This window comes from Leguminivora glycinivorella, chromosome 26, assembly GCF_023078275.1.
Source record: "Leguminivora glycinivorella isolate SPB_JAAS2020 chromosome 26, LegGlyc_1.1, whole genome shotgun sequence".
Classification (NCBI taxonomy): domain Eukaryota; kingdom Metazoa; phylum Arthropoda; class Insecta; order Lepidoptera; family Tortricidae; genus Leguminivora; species Leguminivora glycinivorella.
This window is the reverse complement of record NC_062996.1, coordinates 2423638-2443741: the sequence shown is the minus strand read 5'-3', so window position 1 is coordinate 2443741 and position 20104 is coordinate 2423638. Positions and strand designations below refer to the sequence as shown.

At 39.3% G+C, this 20104-nt stretch overlaps 1 protein-coding gene across 1 annotated transcript; it reads left to right on the top strand.

Moving 5' to 3' along the window:
* The first annotated feature begins 4695 nt into the window (after positions 1–4695).
* On the top strand, positions 4696–19421 carry LOC125240082 (D site-binding protein-like). The gene is made up of 4 exons (XM_048147928.1): positions 4696–4825; positions 16371–16463; positions 17383–17534; positions 19278–19421. Exons 1-4 carry the CDS (start codon positions 4696–4698, stop codon positions 19419–19421), a joined length of 519 nt encoding a protein of 172 aa, XP_048003885.1.
* Positions 19422–20104: the final 683 nt, after the last annotated feature.

The following is a 20104-nucleotide window of genomic DNA, read 5'->3' as shown; positions in this document are numbered from 1 at the left end:
AGCACACTGTACCCTCATTGAGCTCTGACAGCCTTACTCACCGGCAGGAACACAACACTATGAGTAAGGTCTAGTGCTATTGGATTGGGTAGGGGATAGTGTGTATTGTGAAATGAAGGAAGAATAAATAAAATAACTCATGTAAACTTTTGATAGTCGCTAATCACGTCGCTCATTGTCTCATCTCACCACAGGTGTTACGGCATCTTCACAAATTAAATATTAAATTACAAAATAACAATAACAACTACCGGAGTCTAGTTTTAACACTCAGTAATAGCTATTTAGTATTATTTTATTCACTTATTTACTACCAAACTCAAGAAGGAAATATATGAACTCACAAAAATGAGGAGGCACACTCAAAAGTTGTGACAGATGGCGCCACCTTATTAGTCTATTGCACAAATAAGGAATGTCATATGTGAGAACGAGAAGGTGATATTTATTTTCTCTCTCTCACATATGAATGACAGTGACATGCCTAGGCACTAACACAGGCGCCGCCTGGCGGGATAAAATGTCAGTGTGCCTGCTCATTACTAGAATATGGGCCAAATTGTCAAAACTGAGGTTCAAAAGTTTTAAGCTTGTGTCTCAAGAGATAGCAATCTATGCACTGTGATGACACGTTTTACTTTGACAGTAACTCTCTATGGCAGCGTTCCCACTTATGCGTCGCGTGTCTCGGGGCGCGCAAGGGGCGTCCGCGCCACGCCGCTTAAGTGTAATTCAAAAAACGTCTCCTCAGTACATTTTGTATAGGAAGGACGTAAGGCGCGCCGCCAAGCGGCGCGGCGCGCGCCCCGCCGCCGCCACGCCACCTGGGGCGCGTCTTACGTCTTTCCTATACAAAATGTACTGAGGAGACGTTTTTTGAATTACACTTAAGCGGCGTGGCGCGGACGCCCCTTGCGCGCCCCGAGACACGCGACGCATAAGTGGGAACGCTGCCTATAATACTCGATCCTCTTTGCTAGAATCGAATGCGTAGGCTGGTTATACTTACCCGTATTGACTTTACATATTCATTTAAGCCCTGTACACACCGTACAATCACAACAACAAACAATTTAACAAAAAAAGCAAATATTAGCAAAGTGCCCCCAACAAAGAACCCACCCGAACCGTTAATAACACTTCATTAACAATTCAAAACGATAGTTACATTCTATGACACTGCGTGTCATAAGGCGCGGGGGCGGGGCCAGACCGACCAATCGGCGCCCGGGAAATGATCTAATAATTAGCGTAATAGCCAATCGGAGGAGCCGTGAAAATTACCTAACGGCTGGCTTTCCTTTCTTAATTTAGTTGGCGTAAATTTTAGTTCGGTGGTGGTGTAAAGTGTGGACTAAACTAAGGTTGACAGTGTGCTTGATTAAGTTTTTCTAGGACACAATCTTCAACAGAACTCGAACTTGGTGTAATTCCTTGCCGGAGGCTATATTTCAGAGCTCATATAACCCGGCAATCAAGGGTGAACAGGCATCTTCTGGGCGAGCTCACTCCATCGTAGGCCACGTCTTTGCCTTTGGCTAGTCTGTGGCCAAGAGTAAGCCCATTTAAAAAAAAAAACGGCCAAGAGCGTGTCGGGCCATGCTCAGTGTAGGGTTCCGTAGTTTTCCGTATTTATTTCAAAAACTACTGAACCTATCAAGTTCAAAATAATTTTCCTAGAAAGTCTTTATAAAGTTCTACTTTAGTGATTTTTTTCATATTTTTAAACCTATGGTTCAAAAGTTAGAGGGGGGGGGACACACTTTTTTTAGGGAGGGATTATTTCCGAAAATATTAATATTATCAAAAAACGATTTTCGTAAACCCTTATTCATTTTTAAATACCTATACATATTGGTACCAAATTTCAGCTTTCTAGTGCTAACGGTCGTTGGCTAACGGTCACTGAGATTATCCGCCGACGGACGGACGGACAGACAGACATGGCGAAACTATAAGGGTTCCTAGTTGACTACGGAACCCTAAAAAGAACATTAAACACAGTAATTTAAAAACCTCTGAAGGACTTTCTTTAAAGACACTTAAAAAGCATTTCTCCTAACAACGCGTTCACTTTGGTGGCATAATTAAGAGTCCTGTAATACATTAATATAATTTTTAAATTAAAGGAAAAATTGAAAAATTGACACCTCTTGCAGGACTCGAACCGCCGCGCTCCCAAATTGGGCAATTCTTTCAAAGTTGTCCACCCCACTTTTTTTGTAACATGGGTGTTTTTTACGCGATTCATACCTACTACATATAGGAGAAAAAAAATGTCCCAAGAATTCCATACATTTTCCGAATTTTCCATTCCGTTACCGCCATACAAAATGTATGAAAAAATGGTAACGGAATGGGAAAAAAACTTGGGACACTTTTTTTCTCCTATCAGAATATTCAGCATTGGAAGAGCTAGCGAATCTGAGTGGAAACCACATAAAAAAAATCCAAATTAAAACAAAAGTATGGTGGATAACTTTGAAAAAAAATGGCGCAGTTGGCCACAGAGGCCTCCAATTGCGAGCGCGGCTGGCTCCGGCAAAGGCAGAAGTCGCAGGTTCGAGTCCAGCCGGAGGTGTGAATTTTCCCTTTAATTTAATAACCTAACCACAAAATTAAAATTTTGTAAAAACCCCCGACCGCAACATACAAGACCGATTTTGATGAAACATGGCTAAGAACACTCCCGACTAACTCAGCTTTCAGACAAAAAAACTAAATCTAAATCGGTTCATCCGTTCGGGAGCTACGATGCCACAGACAGACACACACAGACAGACAGACAAACAGACAGACAGATAGACAGACAGACACGTCAAACTTATAACACCCCGTCGTTTTTGCGTCGGGGGTTAAAAATATGTAATATCGCGAAATACGTTAGATCCATGGGAAACTTTTTGAATTTACCTCCTTGTGACCTTTTCACCTACTCAAAGCTTTTTTCAGTACAGATGGTGTTTTTTTTACGCCCTAGTGCGAGAAGTGGTTCATTATATGCTAGGTCGAAACTTTGGAGGCTCATCTGTACTGAAAAACGTCGTACGATACACGTGTACCGCACGATACTTTTTTACGCACTTGTATCGTAATGTACTATTACCATCTCCCTGTGTTAAATCGTCAAGCGTGCGTTAAAGCGTTTGATGATGCGGAGCTCCTGGGTAGCTTTTTTACCCCCGACGCAAAAACGACACAACTGTCTGTCTGTCTGTCTGTCTATCTGTCTGTCTGTCTGTGTGTGTGTCTGTCTGTGGCATCGTAGCTCCCGAACGCCATGTTTTATGAAAATCGGTCTACTCTATCGCGGTCGGGGGTTTTTTCAAAATTTTAATTTTGTGGTTAGGTTAGTTACCGCATGCTCCCCACACCCCTGGACGAAATAAAACCAATCATCATCATCCTCCTTGCATTCCCTGCATTTGCCACGGCTCATGGGAGGCTGGGGTCCGCTTTGACAACTAATCCCAGTGATTTAGCGATGTTTTCCTTCACCGAAAAGCGATAGGCAAATATCAAATGACATTTCGCACATAAGTTCCGAAAAACTCATTGGTACGAGTCTGGTTCGAACCCACGACCTCCGGATTAAAAGTAGCACGCTCTTACCGCTAGGCCACCAGCGCTTATTTTTTTGCTTCAACACTAATATTATAAATGGGAAAGTGTGTGTGTCTGTTTGTTTGTCTGTCTTTCACGGCATAAAGGAGAGACGAATCGATGTGATTTTTTAAATGGAGATAGTTGAAGGGATGGAGAGTTACTTTTGTCTCTTTCTAACGCGAGCGAAGCCGCAGGCAAAAGCTAGTATTATATATTTTGTTAACATGTAAATAGTCTACATTTCAGGATACCTATTAAACTTTGCAAACTCGGTAAAGTTCCACAATAGGCTAGTTTCCTACTAGTCAAATCAGCTTCTTTTTAAGAACTGTAAAACGATTTGCTAAATATGGAATTACTATGAAATACTGAGGAGTGACGTCACGATAATTCATTTACTTTATATCTTTCTCTTTGACTTACTAAATAGAAATTATGTTTAAACATAACCACTGTCCATATTTTTCTTCTAATTATGTGGTGCACGAAATAAACGTGCACTGCATAAAATATTTTTCCCCTCACTAGCTCGGAAACACGTGTTTTGTCCTTTAATACCAGCGGGTAAAAACGCATTTTATCCACTAGTGGGTAAAGTAATTTGACCTTGAATAAAGTCAAATTAACTGCTTTAAAATTGATAAAAGTAGGTGAATCTAGTAATAAAGATGATTTTCCACCTGTGGAACTACTGGAAGCAGTGATAAACGCATTTTTTGCGTTGTAGTTTCCTCGCTATAGTGAGGGGAAAAGTTTTGTGTTACACTCGGATGCAAATGTATTTTACTTCTCGTGTGTTAAAAAACTCGCAAGTTCAGGATTCTATTCTCGAACCACTCGCTTCGCTCGTGGTTCAACTATAGAATCCTTTCACTTGCTCGTTTTTCAATTACACACTCGGCGTTAAAATACAACTTTGCCCCCTTGTATAACAAATAACTATTAATTTAAGTATAGGAAACTAGCCTATTGTGATTCACATACTTACCTACTCACTGATACTCAGAGTTCCAAAGATTACTTTATTCTTAAAACATTACTTTTTTTTTATTAAAGTGAACTTTCAAAAGTGCCTCAGTGAAGTGAATAATGGACCAAAACATAAACAACGTGAATATGAACCTTCCTCTCTACGACTTAGAGCCGTGTTCGGCGCAGCACAGCGGCGCGTTAGCCGCTCTCCGCTTGCTACGGAGCTACAACCACTTCTTACCACCAGGTAAATATACACCATATAATATAGAATAGAATAGAATAGAATCAGTTTTATTCGTAAACACACAGACAATAAACAATATTTCAGCAATTCTAGAAAAGTTTGTACAAAAATTAAGGAAAAAGTCAAATTTGTTTTTATTATTCCTATTTTGTTACCAAGATTTTTTTGATGAAATGAGATTTTAATAAGATTTATTTCGTCACTAGCTTTTACCCGCGGCTTCGCCCGCGTAATAAAAGTATTCATTAAGATTTTCATTTGGATCCGTAGGGACCGTAGGTTTCTCTGTAGGTATATTTATCTGCGATTATTTCGATTGCACATAATACTTTTGCTTGCAATGATTGTAGAAATATTACACATCGACCACAGCGTAGGTAATTCTATATACGCTGGGGAAACCTTTATAAACATCCCACATAGCCCGTATTTAGACACTATGATCGGTGGGTAAAAAGTACTTTTTTCTATTATCCCTTACAATTTTTTACATTTTGCTTATACTTATCGCAAACGTAATCTTCAAGCAAGAAAACAACGATCGTCTTAGAGCACATTGATTGTAAGAGACCGCCGACCGATTATCCGTAACCCTCTAACGATACCCATATTATCCGTATCCGTATCCGTATCCGTATCGCTATCGCTATCGCTATCGCTATCGCTATCGCTATCGCTAACGCTATCGCTAACGCTATCGCTATCGCTATCCCTATCGCTATCCCTATCGCTATCCCTATCGCTATCCCTATCGCTATCCCTGTCCCTATCCCTTATCAAGATGTTTAATGATATAACACTTTAAGTTCTCGCGCTTTGTACACATATTTAAAGTCACATACAGGTCGAACGCGATTAATTAACATTATTTTTACCTTTTTTCCCAACGTTTCGGCCAGGTTGCACTGGCCGTGGTCGCGGAAGACTGACGTCCCAGCAAAATGTCACCGGAGATGTAAACAACACAAAACTACCCGATATTAATTTATATAAATGTTCGGGGTAGACAAATAAATATAATCTACCCGCTTTTAGTTAATGTTTATTTTCCACCATGTTTATTTTAAAGGTAAAAATAATGTTAATTAATCGCGTTCGACCTGTATGTGACTTTAAATATATGTTTAATGATTTCTTATCAAGTGCTAAAATATAAAGTTTCATGGTTTTATCATTTAAAATGAAGAAATCCCATACAAACTTTCAACCTCTTTTTCAACCCCTTCATCCCTTTTTTTCGAAATAAAAAGTAGCCTATGTTCTGTCTCAGGGTCTAAAGATTGTCTGTTCCAAATTTCATCAAAATCGGTTGCGTGGTTTAAGCGGGAAAGCGTAACAGACAGACAGACAGAGTTACTTTCGCATTTATAATATTATTAGTATATTAGTATATTAGTATATTAGTATATTAGTATATTAGTATTAGTATATTAGTATATTATATTTATAATATTATTAGTATTAGTATATTAGTATTAGTATAATTAGTATATTAGTATAATATTAGTATAATTAGTATATTAGTATATTAGTATATTAGTATTAGTATATATTAGTATATTAGTATATATATTAGTATATTAGTATGGATTAAGGTTCTCTGGTATCTATATTTTCTTAATTATAACAATTATCCTGTATATATCTTAGGAAAGTCGATTTATATTACTAAATGTTGGTAACAAAGAGAATCAATTAAAATTTGCTGACGTGGCTGTGTACAAAGTATTTGGGAACTGCTCATTTTTATGAATGACATATTGTAGAAGAATAAAGTGCCACGAAATGGTCTCACCTCAGCATATTGCTGGAAACTTCCAGCGCTTGTCTTTCGGTGAGACCATTAAGTGAGAAAAATCACGGAGGGCAACATACAAAAATAGAGAAACACGAAGCATAAAGAACGAAATACAAAAATAACGAAACATACAGCATAAAATAGAAATTATAAAATATAAATATTTGACAATAATAATAGATGTGGCGATCGAACCTGTATTGGTCCGGTCGGACACAGCGTGCCTTGACATTAAGCGTTCGCATGTTACTAGCGCCAATGGTCGCTACACAAACTAAATTTAATGACAAATGACAGATACAGAACGAATTTTACAATGTGAGAAGAAATTAACATTAATCACAAAATAATACCAGGGATAACAAGATTAACAAATAAACATATAACATACATTCACGCCAGTATCGTCAAAAAGGTAGGCAGAGCACATAACTGCTCTTGCCTCTTCTTACCACCATCAAAGACCTATATAACTTCGTACAGATAAAGTCTAAGAAAAAAACGTACCCCAAAGCCATACAGAAAAAGGTACGGAGAGCTAGATGGCGATACACCTTTGGGGTACGCTCGGCTAGATGGCGCTAATATTAATATATGTCATTTTAAAACATATCAAGCTAAGAATATGGGCCAAATTGTCAAAACTGAGGTTCAAAAGTTTTAAGCCTGTGTCGAGAGATGGCAGTCTATGCACTGTGATTACACATTATACTTTGACAGTAACTCTCTTTAATACTCTATCCTCTTTGCCACCATGCAGTAATCGTAGATCATAAACCTATCTCTACACCAAGCACAGAATACATATTAGTACAAGACTTAAGTTGACTTAAGTCATGTTATCCATACTCGTATATCATATCATATATCGTATTATAAATGGGAAAGTGTGTGTGATTGTTTGTTTGTCCGTCTTTCACGGCAGTACTGAGCGACTAATTGACGTGATTTTTAGGGTTCCGTAGTCAACTAGGAACCCTTATAGTTTCGCCATGTCTGTCTGTCCGTCCGTCCGTCCGTCCGTCCGTCCGTCCGCGGATAATCTCAGTAACCGTAAGCACTAGAAAGCTGAAATTTGGTACCAATATGTATATCAATCACGCCAACAAAGTGCAAAAATAAAAAATGGAAAAAAATGTTTTATTAGGGTACCCCCCCTACATGTAAAGTGGGGGCTGATATTTTTTTTCATTCCAACCCCAACGTGTGATATATTGTTGGATAGGTATTTAAAAATGAATAAGGGTTTACTAATATTGTTTTTTGATAATATTAATATTTTCGGAAATAATCGCTCCTAAAGGAAAAAAAAGTGCGTCCCCCCCCCCTCTAACTTTTGAACCATATGTTAAAAAAATATGAAAAAAATCACAAAAGTAGAACTTTATAAAGACTTTCTAGGAAAATTATTTTGAACTTGATAGATTCAGTAGTTTTTGAGAAAAATACGAAAAACTACGGAACCCTACACTGAGCGTGGCCCGACACGCTCTTGGCCGGTTTTATTTTAGTTGAGATAGACGAACGGATGGCGAGTGACATAGGCTAATTTTTATCTCTTTCTAACCTCCCCACTTTCCCAAAATAGGGGGTGTACATTTGTATGCAGAACTTCGCAATTTCTAATTTAACGCAAGCGAACCCGCGGGTAAAAGCCAATGTTTAGCTTGCTACAGACTTTTACAACCACTTCACACCACCAGGAAAATACAGAATAGGGACCCTAAGTATAGAAGTAGTTTCGTGTTCATCCATACTTAGGATCATGTTTAACGCGGTTGTGCTTTGGCCGCCCTCTGCTTTCTACGGAGTTACAACCACTTTTTTTCTTACCACGAGCCCCTCTAGCACAACTTTCCTTGTCGCGTGCGAGTCCATACTTGAAGTCGCGCTTGATGTATGAACTCGCGCGCGACAAGGCAGGTTGTGCTAAAAGGTCAAGTAATCATAGCACATAAACCTACCTCTAAACTTGTCTAAACTTATGGCCATGTTCGAAACTTCGCTTGCCACGGAGTAAATCATCGGTGTATAATATCTACCGCGGAATGGAATAGGTATCGAGACAAATCTTATTGGTTTAACGATACTGTGTAATAATTAGAGATGTCTGTTTGTAATTAAATAAAAAAATACAGCAACTTCTTAATATCAGGTAAAACAAGAATCAGATATTAAAACAAACATTTTATTGTTTTTGTACCATTTCATTTGCAGATTTTTTTATAGAATAATAGAACATGGAAAGGTAATAAAACTTAATAAATACACAGACTTTTGTTCCTCTGATGCGTCGTCATTCCGAGCGCGTCGTTCAACATGTAAAATGACAAGGTATTTTAATCCACCTCTGTCCGATCAAGGGGCTCCTTTAATTTACAAAGCACATATACGTCCTACATTTCAGGGTACATAGCACAAACGCTTACGGTAACATCGTTTCATTCATTATTAATATTCATTAAAGATTTCCAGTTGAAGAGAAGATTACAGAAATAGGTACAGAGCGGATACATAGCTAAGTAATCTAAATGGACCTTGTGACGTATCTTAAAATTTACGAGAATATGTACCTACATAACTCTAACTCTAGGTCTTTGGGGTCCCAGCGTGAACAGGTTTTCACAGTAATCGCGAAGCCACTTTGTCGATTGCTATAAAGCCGCTTTGTCAGTTTGTTCATTAACCGCCGCCCTTAAGTGCGTTTTCACGATATCGATATCGGATGTCGGCCCAATATCCCATACATTAAAGGCGCCATCTTGGATTTATTCTATTGAAATCCTACCAACATCCGATATCGGATCGGATAATGTGAAAATGGACTTAATCTCAAGGAAGGTGGTTCTCAATTCGTCTGTATTTATTTTTTAACCGCCGCACCCAAATCTCAAAGTAGGTGGTTTTCAATTCGTCTGTATTTTTTTTATGATTGTTCCACGATATCGCCGTCGTTACTGGACCGATTTTGAAAAAAAATGTTTTGATCGAATGTATGTATGCATACAGATTGGTCCCATTTTTATCAGAACCCGGTTCTGATGATGGGATCCTGGATAAATCGAGGGAACTCCTCAAGTCTGAAAGACATATACATGGTGATTTTTGTGTTTTTATAAGAACAGCAAGCATTTACGTAAGGAACAGTGACATTTGGTGCAGTGGAACTGCTGATGATGGTCAGAACGGAACTCCTCAAATCTGAACGGCACACTTATAGTGGCTTTGATATTTTTATAAGAACAACATGCACTTACGTCCAGAACAGTGACATTTGGTGCAGTGGAACTGCTGATGAAGATCAGAACGGAACTCCTTAAATCTGGACGACACGCTTATAATGGCTTATTATAAGAACAGCTTGCGTTTACGTTCATAACAGTAACATTTGGTGCAGTAGAACTTCTGATGATGATCAGAATGGAACTCCTTAAATCTGAACGGCACACTTATAGTGGCTTTGATATTTTTATAAGAACAGCATGCACTTACGTCCAGAACAGTGACATTTGGTGCAGTGGAACTGCTGATGAAGATCAGAACGGAACTCCTTAAATCTGGACGGCACGCTTATAATGACTTTCGTATTTTTATAGGAACAGCATGCATTTAAGTTCAGAACAGTCACATTTATTTGTTCGGAGATTTGTTCTCTTTGTTTTGCTTACATATTGAGTTTTCAAATTTTGTCAAGCTCGATTTCTTATAATCGGATTCATGAGGAATTGAGGAAACTCTTCAAACCGTAAGGGTATACGTATATTCATTTGAGTTTCCATCAAATAATCAAAGATTTACATTAAAAACAGTTTAAAAAAATACCTACACATTTCTACATAATCCAACATTCGCAAGTATCTTTCACCACTTGTTATTTATGTCTTTCTAAACCATGTTTGTACCTATATTTATAGTTTTTAAGCATTATTTAAGAGAATTGTGATTGTTTTAATATTAGATATTTTTCTATGAAATAAATTTTATCTTTATCTTTATCTTTACCAGAACCCCAAAAGCGGCGGTTTTTTTTCCTTAAAAATTATTATAATTATAAAGGTATAAGTAAATCACGCCATTAAGCGACAAAGTGGGCCTTTTACGAAACACTGTCAGTTATGTTCATGTATTGGTACAGTTTAATTCAAAACCAATTCATTAATTACAACATATTAAAAAACTTACAACTAAATATTCATGTAAATAAGTGGATTATATATTTAAAGATTATGTCTAATGTGAAGGCATATAATGATAGTGCCAGTCACTTTTACTTCTCATAAATAAAAAGACTAACATTCTAAAATTGCCTCAAAAGTTGGTTAAACATTTGCACATCGCTATTAACCCCCTGTCGTGGTTATAATAGCCCTTCACGAATTCACGCCCCTCGGCCCGTGCCACGAGGCACGCACCGACGATACGTAAATCACTTGAACTCATTAATTGTTAACAAATATTTGACGCAATTGATCAGGGAGACAACAAAAAGCTTTGTGGTTTTAGTAACAAGGGGATAGTGTGATTTTATCGACAATCGAGTAGAAAAGATTTGCTGAAATCCCTGGTGCACAGTATCTTACCACGGGTATTTTTGCAGAAAATTGATCTATTTGTTCAATTTGTTGTACCCATGGAGACCAAGGGTATCATCAAAAGCGATATATAATACGATACTATGTCGCCATTAAACCCTAACTCTGTACCAAATTTCAGCTCTCTGAGTTTATGGGAAGTACTAAGTAGTTCTATTCTCAATGATCATGAGCGAGTGAGTGAGTGAATGTCATAAATATCAAACTTTGCTTTCGCTTAACTTCGGAACTTGAAATTTTGTATTTTAACTATGTGATTATAGCTTACCGGATGACGAAAGTTTCTGCGTTCGTCTTATCCAGAGGTCCCCAATAAGGGCCTGAAAATGTTCGCTTCGCGCTCGACGTGGCGCGAATGAAACAGACACGCAATTCACGCAAAGCGTTTCGATATCGAAGTGCAAGCGATTCAGCCAAAGTCTAAGCACCCTGTGGATGCATTGCTAGTAGGTACAAGTGCTGTGACCTCTGAGCCCCGTGGCAGGTAACCAAGCCATTAGTGCGTCATCACGCCCTGTCATTAGTGTCATTACGCTGCCACCTGGCCGCTCCCGTCATTAGAGACGGTGTAAAACAGAGGTAAATGCAGGGGTGGTGCAAGCGATTATAACCAGGAGCCGAACGTTGAGGTCTCGAAGACCTGAGGGTTTACCTCGAACCTTTTTCGACGCATCTATCTTTCTTTATGCAGTAGGATAGTCAAACAGGTCGCCTGATCGTATACGATCACTGGCATCACTGCCGCTCATGGACACCATAAACACCAGAAGTATTAGAGGTGCGTTGCCAGCCTTGAAGATGGGTGTACGCTCTTTTCTTGAAGGTCTGTCACATTTCATAATTGTCATGTCATAACTCGTCGAGCAAGGTTTGTTGGTTCTCTGACTATCATGTATTGCATTAAAGACAACTTTTGACAAAGTAGAACTTAAAGATCCCAAAGATGAGTCCATGAGACCAAATCTGAAACCAAAGCTAGGACAGGATGCTAGGAAAAAGTACCTAAGCCCTTTTGACTGTTCAATCAGATTTTGGACGATTTAGGAAGAATAAATAAAAAAATACTGTGGCAGCGGCTGACTGATTCTACGGGGGACAAAAGAGCTGGCAGCTTCCTAGCTCAACGTATAAGTATTGCAATTCAGCGAGGAAATGCTGCCGCTGACTTAGATTTTTAGTTTTCTTTTTAATTGCATACTTTATGATATAAGTATTGTATGGGATTTTTATTTAAGTGTTATTTATAAATTGCATAAAAAATCAAAAAATCGTATTTCCAGAACCCTAGGTCCTTGGACCAAGGTTCCAAGGACAAAAAGGAAGAAAATAACACCACAACCTCCCAAAAAAAAATGTCGGGTCATATGTTCAAACACCGGTGTACAGAAAAATTTGGAAGTTCGTGGTCAGAAATGTGTAAGTTTCAATTTTGTCACTGCATTTTATTCATTTTAGACATTATGTTTCTTAGAGATATTTACTGCTTAAGACCTACACAAACGATATCTGAATAGAAATAGTGTAAGTTTATTTTTTCAAAACAACCGGGTTCGATTCCCCAGCTGGGTACACTTTTTTTTGTTGTACGAATGCAGTTTTTCTTTTTATCAAAATCGGTGACATGGTTCCTAAGAACAAATCTTCGTATGTCTTATAGTTTCAGACTTTCCCATACTGACCGATTTGAATGGGCCACCCTGTATAGGCACACATTTATTTTTGTTTAGCAATTACAAAATGGTAATTAGGAAGCGTTAATTTGTTACTTATAAAATGTTGTAATTTTATTAAAAGAAAATTATTATTATGTAAGTAAACAAAAAAGGCAACCGATGAAACTGCATGTTTGTCCCATCACCTGTTACGGTACACGCTATAACATGACACACATGTTGGTTTAGGGATTACGCAGGTGCCGGTACCCACGCCCGGGTCAAAGGGTTGCCCATACACAAGGGTTAGTCGTTGGTTGACGAGCTATTTGTGAAGGAACAACCAGCGTAGGATGGTCTATAGAGCCCTTATTTAGGGTGTCAAAAATCACGTACAGATGTAGTGCGGAAAGGGTTTCCTTCGTATTTTTCCGGAAAAGTTCGTATTTGTTATGCTAATTCAGTCAATGTCAGTACATCTTGTACTGAGACTCATTGAAATAGCATGACGCGTTCGTACGTTTCCGTAAGAATACGAAGGCAAATTTTTTCGCACTACATTCGTAATTCGCGAATCAAACGTTGCCGTGATTGCCCGATTTCGAGAGACCCTATATTGTAGGTAATCATGACATATAGGCTTAGGGATTACGCAGGTGCCCGTGCCGGTACGCACGAGCAAAGGGTCGTGTGTGCGTCTATGGTGCGTGCGTGTGAAATGTGAAAGACCCATCTTTTTTTTAGTATAATAGGTAGACGTTTGACCACGATCACACCTGATGGTAAGCGATGAAGCTTACTCAGGATCGAACCTGAGAACATCGGCATACGAAGCCAGCGCACTACCACGGGACTACCTCTTGACTTGCTGAGTCCGAAGAAACCATGGTATAAACTACGAAGTTACTAAGTATTCTGATAAATTCTCGTTCTTGAGAACATTCTCAGAAGTTACCGAAAATTCTCATGAGGAAAGTTCTTCAACTTTGGAAACTTCTCGTCCGTGCATTGCTGGTGATGATGCGGTTTACGGTGGAGCACGCTTACCTGATGAGATACCTATTTACTCTTGCTTTAAAGAGACCTGGATTGTACTCATGCGGAAACACAGAGCTTAGTCTTAGGCGACGAGGAAACGCGAATTTTCAGGATTTCTAACTCTGAGCGAAGTAGTAATACTTGTTATTTAAGAATTTTAAGATATATACAAGAATACTTGACTGTACCTCTAATATTTTGTCTTAAAACTTTAAGTGCTTGTTACCACTTAGTAATTTTTACCTTTACTGTTTTTTCTGTTTTTCTTTTATATGTAAGAAGTTATGATATTATTTTAATTGATACCTAAGACTGAACCATCTCCTCCACGGGACAGGCATCTGCCTAGTGTGGAGGTCAGTTTAATTGTATACATGACTGTATTTTCTTGGAAATAAACAAATTTTATTTTATTTATTTATTTTTATATTTATGGTCCTTTAAAAATGGATTCAGAATTAATTGAAACCGGTTTAACTATGCATACATAAATAGCGACATGTGAATGTTATGAATAACGGATATTTTGTTTGAAACACAATGCTATACATATTTATTTAATCAAAAAACTTTATACACACCTTTTTGTTTTAAAATATCTGATTTAGCATTGTCGCCAAACTATAGACTGCAATGCCTATGTGCCTATAGTAAGTAGCCACCGTTCCAAATACGAATATTTTCTCATTTCCTCTGCTTTTTCAAAAACCTGCCAAATGTATATTTTTACTAAAAGATACAAAGTTTAATTGCGATGAAAAAAAAATAGTAGAGTGTGCTTTTATTAGTTTTATAATTACAGCATAGCGTAAATTTGGGAGCACGGAGGGCAGGGGTCGTTGCCGCGCCAAACATTAGAGGGTTCACTTACCGGTGCATCTTTTGACACACAGCGCTGTATCGATTTATGAGAATGTTTTTAAGTAAACAAATTTCAAGGTGTTTTGGTTGATGAGTAGAGTGCAGAGACTGCTGGGGCTCAATTCGGCACGGCGAATTTGACGTTTCACGTTGACTCTCAAATGATAGTGGATTGGATCACGGGTTGTCGAATACGTGCAACTGTCATCTGGATTGGTACTAGGTTGGTACTAGAGCTCAGGCAATGTACCGGATTCAATTTTTGGAACAGGTATTTTTGATGGAGTATTTTTTAACTTTTGAGTATTTTAAAAGAACGGACTTCTATCTTTGAAATAAATAACATATGACATTTTTATCACCTCGTATCTCCATTTTCACTGTTACTTGAAGTAAAATGTTTTTTTGCTAATAGACGGTCGTCGTCGTGCCAGCTACACCAAAAAATATTAAAAAAAATATTGCTTAAAAATATGTTAGTTGATTAATCGCTTTGACTCAAAACTTCGCGATACGTCCGAGGCTTTCTAACAAAAAGATAAAATATTCACAAATAACACCTATTTGTAGAAATCCTAAGCACGGCAAACGATTAAATTCCCTTTTTTGGGTCAAACTTGTAATACCGGCAATACTTTTGGTACATACTTTTGGTATGCATTTTGGTAACGTGTCACAACTCTAGTATTGATTCTACTTTGATTTTACTCTTGTGTCAAGTGACAGAATGTAATTTTGTTTCCTTTTAAGATTCTGATGAATTATAGGAACCAGTCAAGAAAACTAAGTAGGAAACCGAACAGGCCCCGTAGCCGAATGGCATTTCTCCGACGCCAAACGAAAGCGATACGCCGCTGGCTCTGTCGCGCCAATACGCAAGCGCGATAGAGATAGATATCTACTAGCGCTTCGTTTCGTGAGCGTTTCGTGAGCGATTGTGCCATTCGGCTAGCCACCCAGGCCCCGTAGCCGAATGGCATTTCTCCGACGCCAAACGAAAGCGATACGCCGCTGGCTCTGTCGCGCCAATACGCAAGCGCGATAGAGATAGATATCTACTAGCGCTTCGTTTCGTGAGAGTTTCGTGAGCGATTGTGCCATTCGGCTAGCCACCCTGAGCCTTCAATTTGTGAAGATTTGTAGAGTTGTGTGTACGTAAAGTCATCTGCAATATGATACTCTTCAAAGCCCGCAATAATATGTGACACGGCTTTTAGGTCTCTATCAATTAGACCTTTGTGAGTATATTTATACCATGATTAGATTTGTATACCTACTATTTACTGTGTTATTCATGTGATAAGATAGTCGTATTATAGTTACATATATTTTGTGCCTGTATGGTGACGGGTTAAGAATTTCACCACCCCTGTCTTCCCGTGGGTGTCGTAGAAGTCGACTGTGGGATTTGGGTTAAAATTGTGGCGTAGGCGAGAGGCTGGCAACCTGTCACTGCAATGTCACAATTTTCGTTTTCTTTTAACCCCTTAATTGCCAAGAGTGGCACTGAGACTTTGGTAGTTTCTTGTGCTCTGATGCCTACCCCTTTATGGGATACAGGCGTGATTGTATGTATGTATGTATGTATGTATATTTTGTTTCAGACGTGCCAAGCATGGTCGGCCCGCTGCTTGCCGCGCTGCCGCCGCCTCCGTGCTTGCCCTACTGCCAGCATCTGCCCATGCGCAGCCCGCAACGTGAGCATTTCCTTCTTGCGCTATCCTTCCATTCCAACCCGAGGGGTAACTACTTATTGGGATTAGTCCGGTATCCTCACGATGTTTTCCTTCACCGAAAAGCTGCAAATAATATTAATTTGACATTTCGCACCTAAGTTCTGAAAAACTCATTGGTACGAGCCGGGGTTCGAACTTCGAACCCGCGACCTCGGGATGAACGACGGCCCAGGGTGCGTAGCCGAATGGCACAAACGCTCACGAAACGAAACGCTCGTAGATATCTATCTCTATCGCTCTTTCGTATTGGCGCGACAGAGCCAGACTACCTTCCGCGGCGATTCGTTTTCGTTTCTCGACGGAGAAATGCCATTCGGCTACGAGGCCAGGAAACGGCATATCAGTATAATCATGTTAACGGACTTCCGGTTCGAGCGCCTTCTTAGCGGTCTCGTGTCGTGATTTTTTTTTTCTTTTGCTCATTAGTGTTGTTATAATGTAATATCGATAGCCTATTATGCAGTAAACTAATGCTGTAGTGAGAAGCTGATGAAATGAAGAATTAATCTCTAAACGCGTTTAGCCACTTTTTTGTCGCCAACGGCCGGTAGTCCACGTGCTCTTGTAAAATTTAGCTATCAATTTACAAGTGCTAACTCACCGTACACTGTCGTACTTACCAAACGTCGTCATTGGCAAAATCCACCTCGGAAAAAAGACCGAGGAGTAAAAGCCATTATTAAAAAAAAAACATTTTACGTTTTTTCATAAAAAAAGTAACGTGTCTGTTCTGTATGAATTTAATTCATCAGTGACTTAGATACTGCACCTTCGGGATGTTAAAACCGCTGCTTACTTTGCTTGGTATTACTCTTTACCTCCTTCCTTACTTCCTATTTCCTTAAATCTATGAATTGACAGTATTTTTATCATCCCCAAGCTCTCCACGGGCTGTCAGAGGAGGCCCGCCGTCGCGGCGAGAAGCGGCCGATCCCCGCCGAGTTGAAGGACGAGAAGTACTTCGAGAGACGACGGCGGAACAACCAAGCTGCCAAGAAGTCCAGAGACGCGCGCCGAGTGAGAGAGGACCAGGTATATCTGTCTCACGCTATCATTAGTGTCCTTCTTATATTAGAGTGTCAAAGATGAGAAGTACTTCGAGAGACGACGGCGGAACAACCAAGCTGCCAAGAAGTCCAGAGACGCGCGCCGAGTGAGAGAAGATCAGGTATGCTTATCCCTATATTTCTCTGTATCACTACTATATACGATATACGTTTATTTGTTTGTCACAATACACACAGAATACACAAAAGAAATAAGTTACAAAAAAGAATTAGAATACATAATAAGCAAATTGGAAAACAGGAAATTAGACAGATTTTTACCATAGCGTACTATGATACTGTGCGCGTCGCAACAAGACAAAAGGGTTACGGTTCAGTATTACGCTACGCCCTGAGGCAGCAGCACTGATATTCTGCCTATATTATCAATTTATCACACTAAATAACATACGAGTAGGTACTCATCATAGTTTTTCTAAGGCCTCTGATTGTAAGCCATAAGCCAACAGGGTATTACGTAGCCGAATGGCACAAACGCTCACGAAACGCTCACGAAACTAAACGCTCGTAGATATCTATCTCTATCGCTCTCGTATTGTCGCGACAGAGCCAGACTACCTTTCGCGGCGTTTCGTTTTCGTTTCGCGTCGCAGAAATGTCATTCGGCTACGCACCAGGCATATCTCTCTTTTTCTCTTTATCACTATTATCAAAATAACATAGTACACAGCATAGTTCTAAGATCGTGCTAAAGTATCTGAATATAAGCCAACACTGGTAGCTGATATAAATTTTCAAAAACTAACGTTTATTTTTATTGTAGTACCAAAGTAGTACCTACCCTAGAGCACCACCTTTGATAGCGAATTCAGTTCACATTGTACGATCCGAAGTCGGATATAGGGTTTAAAAGGCGTATGTAAAAGATGGCGCTACATCCAGGGGGCCGATTTTTGAGTCTCACGGCGTTCGAGTTCAGAAAATTGTCACTGAAAATAATAGGCAATTCACCGTTTTCAACCGGTATTTTAGTGAAAGTGAGATTCAAAAATCGGCCCCCAGTACTGTTCCCCCATAATGTAACAGAGATTTCTCTTCTCTCCTACCTCTACCCTTCATACTCAATTATTACTCTATGAAGTGACGCTATCAGTTACTTGTAATTGCGCACCCTGTAATCGCATTTTCAAAACCAAGTTTTGTTTCGCAAGCCACATCAGAGCGTTCAATTCAATAACCGTTGGAGTGGTCGCCATCGCCGGACATGACGAGAAGGAGATACTATTCAATATACTCTATATGTTGCTAGGCAGAGTGACGGCAGATGGACTAAAATGTTAACAGAATGGTGGCCGCTCACAGATGTAAGAAGCGCTTGGCATCCATTAGTTCGTTGGGTGGACGACATCCGGAAAATTGCGGGTCATGCACAACTGGATGAGACTAGCTCAGGACCGGGACAAGTGGCGTACTAGAAGAGAGGCCTATGCTCAGCAGTGGGCGATAAAGGGCTGGGTGGCTAGCCGAATGGCACAATCGCTCACGAAACGCTCACGAAACGAAGCGCTAGTAGATATCTATCTCTATCGCGCTTGCGTATTGGCGCGACAGAGCCAGCGGCGTATCGCTTTCGTTTGGCGTCGGAGAAATGCCATTCGGCTACGGGGCCTGATATGATGATGATGATGATACTCTATGAGGAGGAGTATAACTTGTAATTGGTGCAACTGTGCCTTGTGTAAATTTTTAACAGATACTCATGTTTCAGATCGCCTGGCGAGCTTGTCTGCTCGAGCAAGAGAATGCTTCGCTTCGCGCACATGTCGCGGCGCTCAGACAAGAAGCCATCACTTTGAGGGCGCTGCTAGCGGCTGATGAGCCAGCCGTACCCACTAGTACCACAGCTGACTAATTAATAATTATATGTATAGTCAAATTGTGTCGCTTAATTTCAAACCTGGGTAAATCCATTCTGCTTTATGGTTGAATATATAAAAAATATAATATGATCTGAAAGATAATCAACCTTAAAGCAGACTGGATTTACCCAGTTTTGAAGTTAAGCGACACAATTATAGTCTATAGTCAAATTCGAGGAAAGCTTAATAATGAAGCCTGCTAAAAATTAAAATTTTGAAAAAACCCCCGACCGCGACATAGTAGACCGATTTTCATGAAACATGGCTAAGAACACTCCCGACTAACTCAGCTTTCAGACAAAAAAAAACTAAATCTAAATCGGTTTATCCGTTCGGGAGCTACGATGCCACAGACAGACACACACACAGATAGACAGACAGACAGACAGGCAGACAAACAGTCACGCGTCGTTTTTGCGTCGGGGGTTAAAAAGTAAGAGTTGTCTTCTAGTTTGTCTAGTATAATTAATGTGATTTTCATTAAAACTAGTCCGTCCTTATTGTGATCTCGTTAGATAAGTAAACTTAGGTATTTTCTAAGTCCTAGCAGTAATAATTATCAGATCTATGCCTAACTACTAACTACACGTATTATTATACGTCACTACAATTGGCTGAATAGAATTAGCAGTACAGATTAGATTAGTAACTACTTAGTTGAAAAAAAAACTTTGGT